The sequence below is a fragment of the Rissa tridactyla genome, chromosome 6 (assembly GCF_028500815.1).
Source record: "Rissa tridactyla isolate bRisTri1 chromosome 6, bRisTri1.patW.cur.20221130, whole genome shotgun sequence".
Taxonomy (NCBI): domain Eukaryota; kingdom Metazoa; phylum Chordata; class Aves; order Charadriiformes; family Laridae; genus Rissa; species Rissa tridactyla.
The window spans coordinates 12725421-12744427 of record NC_071471.1 but is presented as its reverse complement, the minus strand read 5'-3'; the positions used below and the strand labels follow the sequence as shown (position 1 = coordinate 12744427).

Below are 19007 nucleotides of genomic sequence, written 5' to 3'. Positions count from 1 at the left end.
TCTGCTTTCTAAAACCTACAGGCTTCCCTCCCTTTCAGCTGTTTGACTTCTGCATTTAGTTTCTTTTGATTCTCTCCACTCAATGTCCTTTCCGTTCAGCCCATCATACTCTACACCCCTTTCTTGCTGCTTTTTCCAATAGCTGCCACATGCTCTTCTTTTTCCGCTCTTATTTTGATGTTCGGCTCCCAAAATAGCTCCCTCCTAAGACCTTGGTGTAGGGCATGTCTCTCGCTACGTGCATATACAACGCTCAGTACAAAACCGTCTCAATCTGCTGATGGCTATCAGCCTGCTCATTTCAGAAGTGCATGTGGATGTTAATTCAGAAGTAATTATTCACTGTTAATCAGGACTCTCTAACTCCTGGAAATCCCAGAAAAGGGAAGAATAAAATAGTCAGTTCCCCTGAAAAAAAAAATAATCTCACTTTCTGAAAGTCACGCAGAAGAGCAATAGCTGAAAGGACAGCACGAATTCCCAAATCTCAAATCCCAATTTAATTCCTCAACAGGGAATCCATCCTCCCTGAGGACTAGCTAATTTCCACAATCCCTCACCCTGCTTATTACCATTCAAGTCAAGGATGACCTAACTGCTGTCTGCTTGGACGGCAAGGAATTTGAGACAACACATCGGATACCTCCTGTCAAAGCACCATCATCTGGGATAAAAAACACATGGACCAAATGGTTCCAGAGAGCTACCCAGGTAGAAGGGATGGCAGAATTCATTCCTTTTACCGTAATATAATTAGACAATTGTGGTTCTGAGGATCAGACCAGGCCCAAGAGTGAACAAGCCTTTGGCTCCCTTGTGTTGTCATCAGACTCCAAGGGAAGTCATCTGCCTGCTCATCCCAATGGGGATCTACCACTGGTTCCTGGCATGGAACTGGGTTGTTACTTCTTACCGTTTAGTCTGGCTGCCTGGTTTATGTGAGACCCCTTTCCTCTTCATCAGCTTCTCCACTGTATTGGGGTGGATTATTGGTCTGACTGGGTGGCGTTTGTAAGTCCCAGGGTATTTCTTTTCCACCGCTTGTTCCCTCCTGAAATATTGGGGAAGAAAAAAACCAAACAGATCAGTTCTCTCTTTATCCAACTGCAGCTCCTGCTGGACAGAAGCACAGTTCCACTGGGAGCACACTGCGTGCCTGTTTCTCAGCTATGGCCGGGTGCAACACAACGTGCTGTTCTGGGAAAGGACACAGACATTTTCAAAATTCTCTCTGCAGAGACCAGGCAGTTGGAACAGGGCCCTGGCGCAGAGTCCAGAAACAGCACTGCTTTTTCTCTTTACAAAGGGGTCAAAGGATGCCAACGCCAAATGGGAAAGGTGCCTTTCTCCCAGTCAGTAAACACTGGGTAAAGATACGTGCACTAAGTGGTCCGCAGTAATCTGCTCTTAAGGGGCCTCCCTCTGCTTGCCAGCTCGTTCTTTACCCTGGAATTCTGTCAGGGGACACTAAATCTACAAGTACCACTGTGCAGTTTAGAAACAACACGCTGTTTTTTCTCTCCTGTATGCATATTGCCACGTGCATGGCATGCCATAATGCCCAGAGATACGTACTTTATGAGCTCCTTCTCACGGACCTCCAGCTGCAGCATAATAGCGCTGAGCTCCATGTATAAGTTATTGGCTCGCTCCAGCTTCCTCTCATAGTGTTCACGGATATCCAATGCATGTCTGAAAAACAGAGAAGTCATTATTCCACAATCTGATGTCCACGGACCAAGAGAGGAGAATAAGGAAAAGTGCAGGTGGCTTTAGGAAGAGGCCTTCTAAAAGTCAACTTTGCCAGCTGTGTTGCACTTAACCCCAGATAGAGCTAACAGTCAATGATAATTAAGAGCTTGATACGGCAATGAATCATGATATGATTTAGAAAGCGTTTAACAGTCTTGAAAGAGTGGCAATGCATCTCACTAGAGAAGCTGTGGATGCCTCACACACATCCGCAAGCCCTTTGGCCAAGCCCTGATCATCTTGTTTGCACAGAGCTTGCACAGGTTAAGTCAGCTTGTAAAGAAACAGCCAAAGAAGTCATCTGTTTGTGTTTCATAACAAGCAATATGCCCCTACAGCTGCAGTACATTTGCAGAAGACCTCTTGAACCACAGCTGAAAGATGTGACCATCAAAAGCTCCCTAGGGCTAGGGAAGCCTCATCAACAACCACACCAAACTGGCTGAACAAAGTTTCCTTTGCTTTCTCAGGTGGGACACAGAACTGCTACTTGCTGTTTTATGTCTCTCTGTCATAACTATATTTGCAAATTGGTATCACAGAAGAGAACACTTCCCTTTCTTAAACATTCTGCTTTCATTTTTAAGTTGGTCTAATGTTCAAAATTAATTTCGGTGGACTAATAGTGTGTTCACTTCCAGCAGGCCGGGAGCATGTTCACTTCTCTGGAAATAACTAATGCAAAGAAAGCATCAGGGCAGAGAAAGCTCACAGTAAACTGCAAGATGCGTTTTCCACTGGGACGGATGTACCTGCTTCAGTGCTGTTATCACAAACTCAGGCAGAAATATTCCCTGGTAAACACACAAGCCTTTGCCCCTCTTTCCTGGAGCAAACTGTTCATAGCGCCCGAGAGCTGGGACAGTTTCCACTCTTTCTCTCTCTCTAGCTTTCCCTCAGCCAGGCAGTGCCCAAGGCCTAGGGGGGGCCTGTGGGAACTTCAGTTTCTGCACTCACAAGGAATTTAGGCTGCCTGAATTTATGCCACCAGGAATACTGAGTCCTGGTTTGGGATCCTCAGTACAACAGAAGCATGAAAACAGCCAGGGGCTGGAGCACATGCCCTGTGGAGAGAAGCTGAGGGAGTCAGGCTCGTTCAGCTGGAGCAGAGAAGGCTGGATGGGAAAAGTGAGCAGTAAACATAAAAGACTGTCAACAGACCTCAGCTCTTCTCGTCGACGACGAATCAATTCTTCATCTAGCCGGTGGATACAAGTTCCTTCACTTTTAATTTTCTCAAAATGTTTCTTCACTTCTTCTCTCCATTCAGCCTAGGGAAGCAATTTACTTTCAGGTATTTACAAAGCATTAGGATCCCTGGTTGCACCAAAGAAAAACTCTTGGGCAACATTCTTTGTGTCTGCAGAAAATTACAGGTTTGGGTTGAATACATGTTTCTGTTAGCTGAATTATTTTGGGTAACTATATTGCAGCACGGTTAGTTTCAGCATTTTCAAATGGTATTTCCAATTTTGTGCTCCAGTTAGAGCACAAGACATATCTGCATTTTCTAAAAAATATCTTTAAAAATTCCTGAAACTCTTTTTGTCCTAAGACAACATTTTCTTCCCTTTTGGCACTCAAAGTAAACAGAAAGGCTTACGATTTGGAAACCTATATTCATGACAATGATGACTGTCACTAGGGTGATACTAACTCTATTTGCCCCTTGAGGCCCTGGTTCTTGCAGCTTTAATAAACGCCCCCACTTCCTCACATACGCCCCAACACTCTATAGATCCTCTATACTGGAGGCCAGGTTTCATTCTCATTCCCTCCTTGGGAGCAGACAATAGCTCGGTGGGTGTGACTCAGGGGAATCTCTAAGAATGTACTTTCAGATCTCCCCTGAAAGTCTCAGAGTCCCTTCGCTGCCCTCTAACAGCTTGTATACGCTTATCCTTGGAGCTAACTCTAGTACTCGTGGGCTACAGCCATTTTGCGGTTACCTGTGATTTGAAATAGGTTTCCTGAGGAGTAGCCAGCACGTCAGCAGATGCGATATCCAGGTGCATCAGTGTCTGCCGGAAGGAGGGACGATTCCGGGGCTTGCTCTGCCTGGAGCAAAACAGACAAATAGCCAAGCATGAGATGAGGTTAACATTGCTAGCTTCTCCTACCCTTCTGAAAGGGCTTCTCACTGGAACTTATTCTCTGAATCGTGTAGCTGACAGGTTAGAGCAAAGGAGCTTTTCTGGTTTTCTCTTTTGCTGAGTATAAATTTATTGTGCTAGACATGTTTTTTAATCAGTTTTTCATCTGTGATGATCTAGTCTGAAGAAACGACGAGAAGAAAACCATTTAAAATAGGAAAATGTGATTACAAAGTGAGAGGTAGGATACTAACTGAAACTGTTGCTAACTTGTTTCTCAAGAAGAAACAGATCTCAGTTCATTATCCCGTTGATTTCCAATTTTTATAACGGGAATATTTGATGTAGTAGAAATGATAATTTACATTCAACAAAACATCGTGTCTATAAACACCAAACGTATCTATATTGCCACATAGTACCTGCCTGAGCCTACACAGAATTGTAATGCACTGAACGTCTCTAAGATCACATTTAAGTACAGAAACGTGTATCTTTGAGAAAAAGAGACTGGTACTCGAGCTGCAGGCCAGAACCCAGCAGACTTGCTGCATGGATGCAACGTTCAGGACAAGCCGCAGCTTCTCCAGCCACCTCTCCCCTACAAACCCCCTGCTTCCACTAGGTGGGGATACAAGTGTATGTACTGGGTGTTCAGAGCAGCACAAACTGCTTCCTGCCTCTTCCAGCCATGCCTACGTAGGGGCACAGCAAAGCAGAGCACGTCTCCGCACACATACTGCCACAGCACAACCTGCCGCAGCTCAGGTCAGCGGGGTAAACAGCCACTTGAAAAGATCCGCAGATGCTCTGGCCTGTTTTGCCCTTTGTGCCATCAGGAGGACGGCCGGCAAAACACACTGAGTGGGAAAATGCTGGAAGAGCACTTACACTCTCTGTCATTATTACAAAGACAAAGCATTAATGCATAACCAAGACAAAGAATTTCAACTCTAATGTGGCATGTGGAGGAAACTGCAGAGGTGGGCCCATGCCAACCTCATGAAGTTCAACGAGACCAAGTGCAAGGTCCTCCATCTGGGTCAGGGCAATCCCAAGCACCGATATAGGCTGGGCAGCAACTGGCTTGAGAGCAGCCCTTGAAGAAAAGGACTTGGGGTGCTGGTGGACGAGAGGCTCCACGTGAGCCGTCAGTGTGCACTAGCAGCCCAGAAAGCCAATTGTATCATGGGCTGCATCAGGAGAAGCGTGGCCAGCAGGTCGAGGGAGGTGATTCTGCCCCTCTACTCCACTCTCGTGAGACCCCACCTGGGGTACTGCATCCAATTCTGGAGCCCCTACTACAAGAGAGACATGGACTTGCTGGAATGTGTCCAGAGAAGGGCCACGAGGATGATCAGAGGGCTGGAGCACCTCTCCTATGAGGACAGACTGAGAGAGTTGGGGCTGTTCAGCCTGGAGAAAAGAAGGCTCCGAGGACACCTTATAGTGGCCTACCAGTATCTTAAGGGGGCCTAAAAGAAAGCTGGGGAGGGACTTTTCAGGATGTCGGGTAATGGTAGGACTAGAGGGAATGGATTAAAACTAGAGATGGGACGATTCAGACTGGACGTTAGGAAGAAGTTCTTCACCATGAGGGTGGTGAGACACCGGAACAGGTTGCCCAGAGAGGTGGTGGAAGCCCCATCCCTGGAAGGTTTTAAGGCCAGGCTGGACGGGGCTCTGAGCAACCTGATCTAGTGGGAGATGTCCCTGCCCATGGGGCAGGGGGGTTGGAACTAGATGATCTTTAAGGTCCCTTCCAACCCTAACAATTCTATGATTCTATGGTTTTCCCTCCCTATATCTGTAAAATCCTGGTTTCATACAAAAAGCTCGAATTTCTCTTTGTCCAGTTCAAAAGCCAGTCACTTACAAGAGGGTTTCAGAGTGAAAAATCATTTCCTCTCACTCTGGAGCCAGCCTCAAGAAATATTACCCCTACTTTCCTTCCATCTCCTTTACTCTTCCCACAGAGGGACACACGGGTAACTGTCACCCTGCTGGAGCTCCCATCAAGCTCCACTCCCCCACTTCTCTCCTGTTCAACTGCTCCCCCCTCACTAGCCCGTGTCAACAGCCTGCCTGCTCCCCCCCTGCCCCGTCCACCCAGAAAACCAGACAGGTCTCTTCCTACTTCTTCTAAGCTCCAAATGTCCTCCTGAAGCCCGGGCCTGCTGCCACAAGGAAGGAGAATCTAAAACGTTAAAACTTATTGCTCTCTTGACAAGCATGAGAGGATTTCAGAGCCCTCTGCTCTGGGCTCAACACTCGCGCCCTGACTCTGGTTTCATCGGTTTTACTGGGTATCTGGCAAGAGCAGGGAGCCAGCCCTAGGTGTGTGCAGGATTCAGGCTCTTACCAGGTCTGCTTCATGAGGATTTTGAAGCCATCTGGGCATGTGGAAGGGACAGGAAGGTGCAGGCTGTTACTGCCCACTCCCCAAATGATGGCCGAAGAGTCCACGTCCTTGTAGGGAATCTCTCCTGTAAGCAGCTCCCACAAAACTACCCCAAACGACCTGATGGAAGAAATAAACCAGGAGAAAAACTTCTGTGTGAATTCAATTTAACAGAAACATCTGAAGCTTGGGGAAAAAAAAGAAAAAAACAATAAATCACTGTTTTTGTCAGATATGTCTGATCTGAAACCGTAAGTTGGTGCAACAGTCTTCACATACTAGTTTTTAACCAAGAATAGCTATTTCATATATGAGATAACTCTTCCATCTCTGCCCCAGCACCGGGCTGAACACCAAGCCACACTCGTTTTCACCCATGCTTTGCTGTTTCTTTGTGAGATTTTGAAAATCCTGAAAACACATTAGAAGCTTTTCTATATAGATGAAATCCTACTCCTGTTAAATGAAGAGGAAAGTTAGCTTTTCTGACATAGTACATGATCTGTTCTTACCCATAAGAACAGTCAAAGTCTACAGGACAGACAGCGTCTTAGAGACAACAGAACAAAGACTGTGTTTTGGGGGGCTTTTTTTACATTTCATTTATTATTTTTTTCTCTAGCCAAAAGCTCCCTCTGCAGTTGCATGTACTCTTAGGTGAGAGTTTCATAGGTTTGAGATTCATCACTACAATTACTGCAGCATAGAAATAAGAAACAAATGCAACAGGCGTAAGTGTCAGTACCAAAAGCACATGCAGTCTCATCTGATATTCCTTTTGTGTTGAAGAAAGGAAGGCAAAGGAAAGAAAAAATTAGAGAACTTTGCCTGGAAAAGAACCTCCTACTACAAGGACCGAAAGATATAGGTGGGAAAACTCACTTTGCTTCTCTTCCTTAGTGAAATGACCAGGAAGGACCAAAACCTTAACTTATAAAAAGCAAACAGTTATTTATTTACAGTCTTCCCCCAGTAAAACACCAAAGAAATAACAAACCAGTCAATACAGAGGAAAACAAAACGCTGCCGAGAATCAACACCACTCTTACTGCACGCGAACAACCAGGCCGCGATACGAGGGGAGGTACAACCATCTCAGTTTCAAACCCAGACATCTCACCTTACTTGCACGCCCTGTCCATCCGTGGGACACCGACCCTGCCAAGCTGTCCAGGCAAGCCAGGTGAAAAGTGAGGAGCATCTTTCTGGCTTGGACTAGTATCAAGTTGCTTTTATTAAGTACAGAAGAACATCTAAGAGACAAACTGCCCAGGTCTAAACAACCATCAGTCAGGAAAGAAAACTTCATGTGAAAGATGTTGTGCTTTCAAAGCCCATTGGCTTCAAATCACGGCAGGGGCCGGCGGGGGGGGGGGGGGGGGGGGGGGAACAAAAAACAAAAACCAAGCAGCGTTTGAACATTTTTTCCTCTCAAAATTTTTTTCCGCAGGCTGCAGGAAAGCAGGGATCCAGGTGGTTGGACAAACTACCAGGAAATCCCATCTTGTTTCAGCTTTGTTATGATTAAGAACTGACAAAGGATTTTCAAGACTCCTTATAAGATTATAGATTTTATTTTTTTTTTAAGCACGCTGTTAAAGATGAGAGAGAGCAGACATATAAGCTGCTTAGGAACTGTTCTCATTTGTTGTCAGCATGCATGAACATTGCTTTTACTCATCTTGGGGGAGGAATGGATGTCAAGGAGGAGTCTGAGCAATCCCCACTGCAGTGGGCTGAAGAGGAGCAGGGACCAAAGGCATCTTTAGGTTTGCACCAAAGAGGAAAGGAGTAAAGGAGCGCCCACAGTCCTCGGCAGAACGAGCAGCTGGTTTTTACTGGAGATGATGCTCCACACAACATTCCTGAACCTAAGCCACTCTAAAGGACAGAAAGCTGAGGGTGGAAATCCAGGACCACTCCCCCTTGTGAACCTGTGATTCAAAGGGAGGAGCTCAGGAGACAAATTGTGAGAGTATTTTCTTTCCAAAACAATCCAAGTGTTTCCTCCCAGAAGAGCTGGCTATGCTACGGCCTGCTACAGCCACGCAAAATGAACATGTGAGACACTGCAGGCACAGGAGCAGCCATAGACCTCACGATACGAGACTTTCCCTTTCCCTACAGGAAATCTTGACTTAAAGTCATGACCCAGCTCCAAGCCAAAACAGGAGCAGCAGGCTGCTGTCTGACTCCCCTCGCACTACAAACCCCCCGCAGTTCTGACCTGCAGCTTCACGCTGCGGAAGGGAGGTGACAGCATTTGAAGCTGAAAAACCACAAGAAGGAAAATTCATCCTGGCTGTAAAGCAGGGGGAAGGGCATTTATCCTGGCTCCTGACATTTAATATGCAGAAATAACAAGGCAAAATCAGGGATGCGGCTCCCTTGAGGACCCTGAAACCTGTGGAGAGGCATTCCAAAGGAGCACCAAGGCTCTGCCTTCTTCCTTGTGTTCCTTCGGACCCAGCGTACATTTCACATGAGATGGAAATAAGTGTTCAAAACTCTTACAATGTATCCTGCTTTCCTCCCTCGTGGATCTGGGGTTAGATCCACTGGACTATAATCCCGTGGCTGTACATGTAACAGCCAAACCCAGTCTGCAGAAAACAAAAGCTGGTTGGACCCTTCAATCCAGCAGAGTAGAGGCCTCCTACAGCTCGAGCGTGGCCCTGAAGAGTGCAGAAAGCAGGTGGAAAATACCCTGGCTGCAGAAGTTGCTGAGGGGGACTCTGAGGACCCGGAGTGGAAGAAAGCTCCGACCTGAATCGCTGCATTTGCTTACTGCAAGACACAGATAGTCCGCACCAAGCCTCATTAGGTACCTTCAGATCGCAACACACAGCTTTTACACGCTTATGTCATTTCTCTTTCTATTATAGCCCACGGTTCATAACAAAGTTCTGGGCACTGGCAGATGGAGAAAGAAATAGTCCACCACAGAACAAACCATCCCCGTGCCTAGAATGAGAAAAGAGCACTGAACATGTGAAGTGCTGGGAAACCAAGTGGCTAGACAGAAGGTGAAGATACTTAAACATTAACACTACTCACCAGATATCCACCTTTTCAGAGACGGGCTCATTGCGTATCACCTCTGGGGCCATCCAAGCCACAGTTCCCGCAAAAGACATTTTGGTACTTTTATCACTGAGTTCTTTAGATGTACCAAAATCTGAAATTTTTACTGCATCTGTGTGTGTAACTAAAACACTGGAGGGGGGGGGAAAAAAAAAAAAAAAAAAAAAAATCAGCGTTTTGCCATTTTTCTTGTACCACAACAGCCACTGGGAGGAAATCCCTTCTTAATCAACACAAACAGTTGACGAGGCCATGCTGTTCACAACTGTAGTACAAGAAAAAAAGATTACACATTTTCACCAACAAAAGCACTCTCTCTCTTTGGGGTGCTTTTGTGCCGCAAATGCATTTCTAAATGCTACAAGTCAAAAATCAATCTTGATAATATTGCAAATTAACAAGTCACTAAAGATCCACTATATCTGGGGACGTTTCAAAATTTTAGTAAAGCTGTACCTTGAACTGTGCTGTAAACCACCTAAAAGTATTATCTTAATGCACTATCACAGTAATGTCATAGGCTAAAAAAGTGATCATATAATCACTTTTATAAGTGTATAGAATATACACTTATATAATATACACGGGATGTATAGAATATACACGGGAATAAGAATATAAACAGCCAGAGAGCATTAGTCAGAAAGCAGCAGAGAAATGAGAAAGACGCATTCCAGAAAACCAGGGAAATAACAAAAGAACAAATAAGAAGGAAAAATAAAAAAGCAGAAGACAACAGAATATCCTACTTTCAAAGAGGGCCAGACGTCATCAAATCATTAGAAATACTTTCTGACTGCTATTTATCATGTCAGACACTGGAAGAATTTCCAGTCTTGTTACATTGCAGCACAGGAGGGGAGTGCCAACAAGTCCCATTAGTTTCGCTGTCATTAGTTTTGAGTCAAAGTAGAAAAAAAAAAAAAAAAAAAAAAAAGGGATTTTGACCTAGCTTTAAACTATTCCTCAAGAAAACAAAAAGACAACCACAACTGGAGGATGTTTAAGTAGCCAGAGACTCACTTTGGTGACTTGAGGTCTCGATGGATGATTTTGTGAAGGTGCAGATAATTCATCCCACTTGCAATCCCCGTGGACCAATCCACAAGCAGCCGAGGGGTGACTTTCCGCCCTGCTCGCAGGACTTCGTAGAGCTGGCCATGTGCACAGTACTCCATGATGATACAGTAGCACGGGGCTTGAGTGCAAACTCCCCTATCAAAGAAAAGACACAGATAGCGAGGATCAGGAGAGTAAAAGTCCCAGAGCAACTCTCAAAGGTGGCAATCAAGTGGTGGGAGAGTAGCCTCTTTACTCCCCTGGGCAAGCCTCTGCTAATTCCGCCTTACTGAACAGGAAAGTGAATGTTTCCTACATGCTTTGCTCGGGAGGAGCCTCACTGATGACCGGGGTGGGTTTCCTTCAACTTCCACGCCTGCAGATTTGTAGGGTTCACCGCAGGCATTTTGTGAGCCTGCAGGCAAAGCGCAGCATTGGGTGGGAATGGCTTGGTTTTTCCAAGAATGCGCGACAACTTGAGAAGAAGGACGACCACCCATTTTGTCCTACAGACAGCTTAGTCCCTGGATTTTAAAAATTTGGCCAGGATACACATGTGAATGGCTCTTCCCTGGATAAAGGTATGTTTCTAACAAGTTTCACAACCTACTTGAACGCAATGATGTTAGGATGTTTGAGTTTCCGCAAGTGCTTGATATCCGTTTCGTTCTGATCTCTCACTTTCTTGATGGCCACCTCCTCTGCCCGGAATTTGCCGAGGAAGACGGCTCCCTGCGCGCCGCTGCCCAGCCACTGCAGCTCCGAGATCTCCTCGAACGGGACCTCCCAGGTATCTAGGCACAGGCAAGCAAAGGGAACAACATAAACGATCAAGACCACAGCAACGTTCTGCTGCAAGATCACACCAGGACACATCTCGAGTTGGATTTTTCTGGGGGTGGTAGATAGCATCTCCTCCCAGTACAAGCGCAGCTGAGGCACACAGGGGACATGCTCAGCCTCAGCTTCCCCTTCACCCAGCTCCTCTCCCTCATCGCACACCTCCAGCCTGCTCCTTCCCATTCCCAGCTACTTTTCCAACAGAGCTCACCACCACTGCTAACCACTCGGGTGAGCCGCTTCGACTTGGCAGGCAGCAAATTAACATACCAGGGACACTTGGTTGGCAATTAAGGGAGCTGGTCCTGTACTCCAAAACTGAGCAATGATGGTATCTCTTAGAAAGTATATGACTCCATTGAAAAGCATAGATGAGGAAAAAAAAACATTTAACGTTGACAACTGACCCCCAAAAAACTGAGGGGCTTTTTTTAACCCCCTGAAACAGGGCAAAAATAGGAATTAAAAAGGAAAGTCAGAGGTGGCAGGTTGTAAAACACAGACCAGCAACCGCCAAGTTACCCAACACAAAGCACACTGACTCCCACCATCAGCCACAGAAACAGGTCTTTCCCACACCAACATTGTGTATATTCGTGTCAAACAAGCAAAATAAAATCTTAAGGGATTCTTCCTCTTGGGTAGCCACATGCATCTTGCAGGGATGCTGCCCAAGTGGCCCAGTAGCGCTGTATGAACTGTTTCGACACAGTTGTACCCATCACAACAGAACGCCTTGTTGTCTGCAAGTCACCTTGAAATTACCTTAACATCCCACAAACAGCAAGATAAAAGGCAGGCAATAATTTATTTACTGCAACTCAATAGATGTGTAAGTTTAAACAATAAATTATTTAGCAGCAAAAAACCCCAAGTAACCCACGGATTTCTGCAATAAAAGGAAGTCATGCCTGTACACATCTCTATTTCGGATTACTACAAAGATGCGTCTTCTTGTTTCATCCAGTCTCCGAGCCATCGGGGTGTTCCCAGGGCTGCACGTGGGATCATGCAGAAGTGTTTATTTTAGATACTGTCATCACTGAAGTGAAACTCATATACCCAAAGTGTCTCTGGAGCAACCCTCATTCAAATCCTGCCCTCAACTCCTTCCTGCGACAGTCAGACACTAGCTAGATGCCTCCCGCCGAATGACTGCTCTCCAGGCATGGCCATGGCTCCCACCCCGAGCCAGACCCCAGCGCTCCTTCTGCTCACTGAACTAGAAAATAAAACACCCATTGTTAATCTACAGCAAAAATTTCCTTCAACTTGGCAGGGCAAAGTTCAATCCTCAGCACATGTTTCTTCACAGACACATGTCTATTTTTCATACCAAGATACCAACATATTTTCATACCAACCTTACGTTGCACAAAAATATGCAGCTCTCAACTGAAATGCATTATAACTGAGCAACCCCGGTAACTGTGGATTTGTAGCGGGTGATCCCTATCCTCAATTTTCAAGACTGCTCTGACACTGTGAAGGTGATGCTGCCTACCAGCAAATGCGTCCTTTGGTATTGAAACAAGAAATGCCTGTCCATGTAAGAACTCAACAGAAGCTGAAGCACGAAGCACACTGCAACCATTATCTTGACCACAGGACACTCAAGTATTTTAAAATAATAAGTGTTCTTCTTCACCCAACAACTTGAGTAATTTTTTTTTGGCAGAATACTTGCAATTGGTATTTAATTCTTCAGACATTTCAACGTTTAAAGGCAGTTCTTTAAATAGAAAATAAAGACAAGAAGGAAATTCATAAATAAATTGAGAAGATGTGTATTTCTATTTCACAAATGCATTGCTTCTGAAAGAAGGTGGCAAATACAGTTGATTTTTGTGTTTGCTGATGAACAGTATCTTTACGTGGGCAACACTGAAACTATTCCGTTGTACTAAAATAGCTGTTTCTTTCCACATGAGAAGACTGCCTTTCCTGCATGTGGCACACAACATTGTCATTTCTTTCCCTGAAGCACCCAAAGTTTGTAAGCAGTAATGGGTAACTCTATTGCTATCACCCAGGAGCCCTAACTTGCTCTTAATATTACCTTTTAACCTCCGCAATGGCAAAGGCAGACGGAGATTGTGAGCAAAGTAAGCAAACGTTTATGTGCTTCCTCCTGCAAAGTCATCTTGTGTTTATTTGGGAAGAGATAACCTTTCCCATATCCTGTTGGCACCCTGATCAGCAAGGGCACGATTCAGGCAAGAGGTTTCAGCGTAGCAACAATCAGTGAAACATCCTACATCAATGTGAATTTCAAGAAGAGCCAAACCATATATGTAACACATAATGCAATGGTAAGACAAAAATAAAAAAAACACCCTTTCACTGTAGAGGATGTTATTACATTTCAAGACAGCCAGCATCAGTGGTTCGTTCGGCTCCCAGAACGTATCAAGCACTGAAAAGCTTCCCAAAGAAAGTGATGCTGGTAGAGAAAAGCACTGGACTACATTCATCCGGAAACCAGGGTTTGTTAGCATTAGTGGTGCAAACCTGCATTTTCTACTACAATCCAAACCCACCGATTAAAAAAATCCATCTGAATTACCCTGTGTATGTGCTCCCTATGGCTCTCCGGGACCACCCTCAAGGACAGCAGCCTGTGAAGGGTCAGTACTACAACGTCAGTCTCACCAGTTCTGCAGAGGGGCCACGGGCCAGGCTGGAGAAGAGAGGACTCAACACACCGCCAGCTGAAAGCAGGTGAAAGGTGAGACCATGCACATCACCCAGAGAGCGGGTTATGAAGCTCTGCCACTCCTGTACAGACCCATCCTGAACAGCACACAGTACCTCAAAGCAAAGAACGGTGAGTTATGGCTGTCCCAGCTACGGCACATCTACACAGCAGGTAGAATGAGAAACACAGCATGTGAGAGGGGATGCCGAGATCTGTCATCTCAACCAACAGCTTGAAGCAGAGGAGAACTTGAATAAACCAGCTGCAAGAGCTTGGGTGCGTGGCTGTGATGACTAACTGTAGTTATGTCAAATTGCCTGTCCAGAAGAGTAGCACCCCAGGTGATCAGCAGGGTGGCGAGGAGACATGTCTGGACACACTAATCAAGACTCGACTGTACTGCCAGCTTTGTTCAAGAAGTCCATTAACACTGCTCAGCTTAACAGCCTTTGCGATTGCCCAGACTTCGGGGCTTGCTGCAGCTCTCCTAGCACTGCCCCCTCCTCCAGCAGAAGAGAGGTGAGGACATCCCCTGACAGGATGGAGCGGTTTTTGTTCCAGACTCTTCTGGGCCTAAAGAAACCTGTGGGATACTTCCCTTAAATAAATTAAAGTGTAATAGCAGCAGGAATTACGCAAGAGCTTGCGTTTCTAAGGTGATTAAGAACCATTTGAGTAGAATGATGGGAATCTGTTTCCCATGGGGAAGAAACACAGGAGCAGCCTGAGCCATTGAGTCAATCTACTTGAAGCAAATTTTTGCCATTTGCCAGCACTGGCTGCTCGCCAGCGTTGGCATCAGGACAAGAAGCATCTCTGGTGTACAAAAAATCCCCACAAACCAAGCACACTTCGTGAAGCACCTTGCTCTCCAGGTCTGCACAAAAAGGCACACGATGACGGTCAACACATAACTTGTGAAAGGGAAGGCAAAAGCAACTCCTGAAGAGAGATTCTTAATCCAAAGGAAATGGCTCGGAAGCCTAATGAGTTTGTAGAAACACAAATGAGTCCTACTGTAAAGTGCTAGAGTCCCAACAATCCAAATTAAATAACTGGTAGACACAAATTAAAGAACTAAGTTTATCTCCCTGAAAGCACTCACCAGCAGCCTTTAGAAATCAGGGTAAGCAACTGGAAAAAACACAGTCAGGAGTGATTTTATGGGTCAAACCCAAAACACTTGAATCTCAGATAATCAACTAGCAGCCACTGAACAATACAAAAGCAAAGGCTCCCTGAAGGAACGACTACTCACCAAGTAGGCAGAGCAATTAACAGCAGCAATTGGCACTGCTTAATCAACCAAGAGACCACCCCGACGCAACTTCCAGCTGACCAAAGCTCTGCCCAGCGTGGGTCCTCAAGGAAGAACAGAAACGTATTCCTCTTGATGACCATCTCAGATGCTGAGAAGGAAACTCAAGGAGTAATTTCAACATGATGATAATGTGGAACACTGTAAAAGCTGTTCTTATTTTTCCCCCCATTCACCAAGTCAGGAGCCAGGCCTTCACAGACAATATGGACTCAAGTATCAGACATTTGCAAAGGGCATGAAACCTGTTTATATTTTACTACTTGCAATCACACCACACTAGGAAGCATCTGCAGGCAACACGAAATTCAACACCCCCACCCCCCCACCCCCCCCCCCCCCCAAGTGGCTGCAGGTCCAAACTGGACTCCTACCCCCATTGTTGTTTCAGCCCAAACACAAAGGCCTGCTCCTGGATCGGGCTTAGAATCATAGAATTGCCCGGGTTGGGAGGGACCTTTCAGATCATCCAGTCCAACCATCAACCAAAGTCTTGACAAAAACCATCACTAAACCATATCTCTAAGCACCACGTCTACCCAGCTTTTAAATACCTCCAGGGATGGCGACTCCACCACTGCCCTGGGCAGCCTGTTCCAATGCTTGATAACTCTTTCAGTGAAGGAATATCCACCTAATATCCACCCTAAACCTCCCCTGGCGCAACTTGAGGCCATTTCCTCTTGTCCTATGGCCTGTTCCTTGGGAGAAGAGACCGACCCCCCGGCTACCCTCTCCTTTCAGGGGGCTGTAGAGAGCGAGAAGGTCTCCCCTCAGCCCCCTTTTCTCCAGGCTGAACATCCCCAGCTCCCTCAGCCGCTCCTCACAAGACTTGGGCAAAGGAGCTGGTGAGGGGTCCGGACCCGCTCCAGCACCTCAGTGTCTTTTTTGTGGTGAGGGGCCCAAAACTGGACACTGCACTTGATGTGGGACCTCACCAGTGCCAAGAACAGGGGGACGGTCACTGTCCCAGTCCTGCTGGCCACACTATTGCTGATACAGGCCAGGATGCTGTTGGCCATCTTGGCCACCTGGGCACACTGTGCTGACTCATGTTCAGCCAGCTGTCGACCAACACCCCCAGGTCCTTTTTCACCAGATAGCTCTCCAGCTGCTCTGCCCCAAGCTTGTAACACTGCATGGGGTGGTTGTGACCCGAGTGCAGGACCCGGCACTTGCCCTTGTCGAACCTCAACCATTGGCCTGGGCCCATGGATCCAGCCTGTCCAGACCCTCTGCAAAGCCTTTCTACCCTCAAGCAGATCAATACTCCTGCCCAACTTGGTGTTGTTTGCAAACTGACTGTGGGTGTACTTCATCCCCTCGTCCAGGTCGTGGATAAAGCATTAAAGAGAACTGGACCCAGTACCAAGCCCTGGGGAACACCACTCGTGATCGGCCGCCAGCTGGATTTAACTCCCTTCACCACCACTCTCCAGGCCCAGACCTCCAGCCAGTTTTTAACACAGCTAAGAGTACTCTCAGGCTTACAGTAGCTGTTTCATGAAAAGGGGAAAAGTCACCCGCACAGATCTATGGCACCAGCCCAAAGCTGTAAATAAGCTCCCAGGGGAACAAAAGGCCACCGCAAGCCTCTCCTTACTGCTGGAAGGGCCAGAGACATTTCCTCAGCCTGTCTTCTCCAAATGCATTAGCACCTGCACAAACACAAACCTTGCATCCTCTGTGCTCTTGTGAAAAGACAGCAAAAATAAAAGCAATCACATACATTAGTTACTAAACTACTGGCTTGTATGTAGCTGATGAAACGCACACAAAGAAGATTTTCTGGTGGCAAGAAGCAAGAATGAGATCATCTGGAAAACAGAACATGAATATTCTGACAAGATCCTCAAGCTTTAGCATAGAAGCGAGTTTTAAAAGGTTTATCCTTGGGTAATAGAAGCGTACTACCACCATCAGAGATCTGTCCAACTCATCAGCTCCAGCGGAAAAAAAAAAAATTGAAAAAAAAAAAATAAATCTTGTCTTCACTCTCATTTAGGATGGTGAAGACAGGGAAGATGCAGCTAAACCACACAGGCCACGTACAGCAGATCGCAATTAATCCTCAGCCTTACCACACCTGTACCCATTTCAAAATTGCCTTTTTAGGAAGGGCCTAATGCCAACAGCAAACTGCAAAGCATCCATGAATCTATGGCTCTGAACGTGCTCATGACACCAAGAATAGCAAGATACTTTTGCGTGTACAAAGAGGAGTACGTGCACTCCCCAAACATAACAACGCCCTCAGCTGCTCATTTTCATTCATTTCAGTTCAGTTCAGTTAGCGCTTCAATCTTTTTTATTAGTGACTTTCATACAAAAGAAAGTCTCCCCTGTGGGCCATCAAAGCACACACTAAACTGTGGTCTCCGACGCATCTGCTGTCCCAATTCTATGGGAAATGGGATCTCTTTGCCTCACAGGTCGCTTTCCTGAAGCTCCCGTCCCAGCTCACAGGCGGACGCCAGCACATGAAGGCTCAGCAGCTCCTGGCGACGAGAGAAGTCTGAGCTGGTGAGATACCACTTGTATGGGAGAGTCCCAGAATTGCTGGAAGCAGCCGCTGTAACTGCATCCATGTCCTTTCCTGGAAAGTTTCAGCTTCACTGCAAAACACTGAGTGTCTGTCTGTAACACAGGCATAGTGACACCGTGCCTCCGAGTGTCATCCGACTGCTCTGCAGCCCCTTTTCCTTCACAAGGCGGCTCCCCTGCCAGACACACTCTCTTCCGAAACTCGCCACATCTGACTCCATCTCTTGTGCAATCACCCCAATGGCGTTAATTCCCCGAGGAATTTTCAGTCACTTTTTTTATTCATAGACTCAACCGTGTGTGACATACCGAGTCTACAACGTACAGAAAAAACTTAGAACCAACTTTGCCAAAGGATTTCAAACCCAAGTAAACTCTTGCTGAGCAGACACCTGCTGTTCTGCAATGCAGGGGTGCGTTTCCTTGCTCAGAGTCACGAGCTGGAAACTATTAACTCTACGAAGGAGTAAGTTTATGTCAAGGCAGATTCACCCAACACGTCGTTTAACAGCTCTGTTCCCCCACATTAGGAACTGTTCCCCACCCCCAACTCTGGGGTTTAGATATGAACCACTCCGATGGGTTTTCTGACCCCTTATCTTACAATTTGTCTATGCCAGAAAACCATTTGATTAATACTGAGTCACGATCACAGCAATACAGGAGACTTCTGCCCCACGGAACAGTACGGTGGCCAGGCTGTTCCCATTGTCAATAAGCCTCAACCATTTCAGCTCCTTAATTCTAACAACAGCTTGTTCTTTTCCCATCTGCCACTTCCCTCCCTCTGTGCTAGGGGAGAAAGCAGACAACAAAGGCAGATCGTACTCTTCTCTTTCGCTTTCAGCAACCCCTAAAGATATATATGTATGTGACTGACTGGGACATTACTTATTCCTAAACTACTTTTTTTTTTATGTATATATTTATACTCACACACACCCTTATACATTTATATATTTACACTTAACACATTTATACATCTAAATGAAAAAGGTTTAACGTTAAAGGACGTATTTCTGGAAAGATAAGTACTAACAATATTCTAAAGAGTAAAATTACTCCTGAACAGAGAGACATAAAAGTTCATGTAATATGGCCACAGAGAAGCAATCCTTCTGCTATTTGGTGGTCAGCTGGACACAGCCTTCACATACGCATGCGGGAGTAGAAATGCCTATGTCAACGATTATCATCTGCCATGATGAAAATCCCTGG

The 19007-nt window shown here is 46.0% G+C and overlaps 1 protein-coding gene across 11 annotated transcripts in view; it reads right to left on the bottom strand.

Annotated features, from left to right (window-relative positions):
• MAP3K13 (mitogen-activated protein kinase kinase kinase 13) overlaps positions 1-19007 on the bottom strand; it is an 82681-nt gene that overhangs the window by 10338 nt on the left and 53336 nt on the right. For all 11 annotated transcript variants that reach the window (XM_054205672.1, XM_054205683.1, XM_054205678.1 and 8 more), the window contains 8 exons: positions 11000-11183; positions 10354-10545; positions 9304-9462; positions 6208-6366; positions 3702-3810; positions 2914-3023; positions 1576-1692; positions 914-1051 (listed from right to left, as the gene is read on the bottom strand). In XM_054205672.1, coding sequence (XP_054061647.1) covers positions 914-1051; positions 1576-1692; positions 2914-3023; positions 3702-3810; positions 6208-6366; positions 9304-9462; positions 10354-10545; positions 11000-11183 — 1168 coding nt within the window. The remainder of the gene's footprint in view (positions 1-913; positions 1052-1575; positions 1693-2913; positions 3024-3701; positions 3811-6207; positions 6367-9303; positions 9463-10353; positions 10546-10999; positions 11184-19007) is intronic.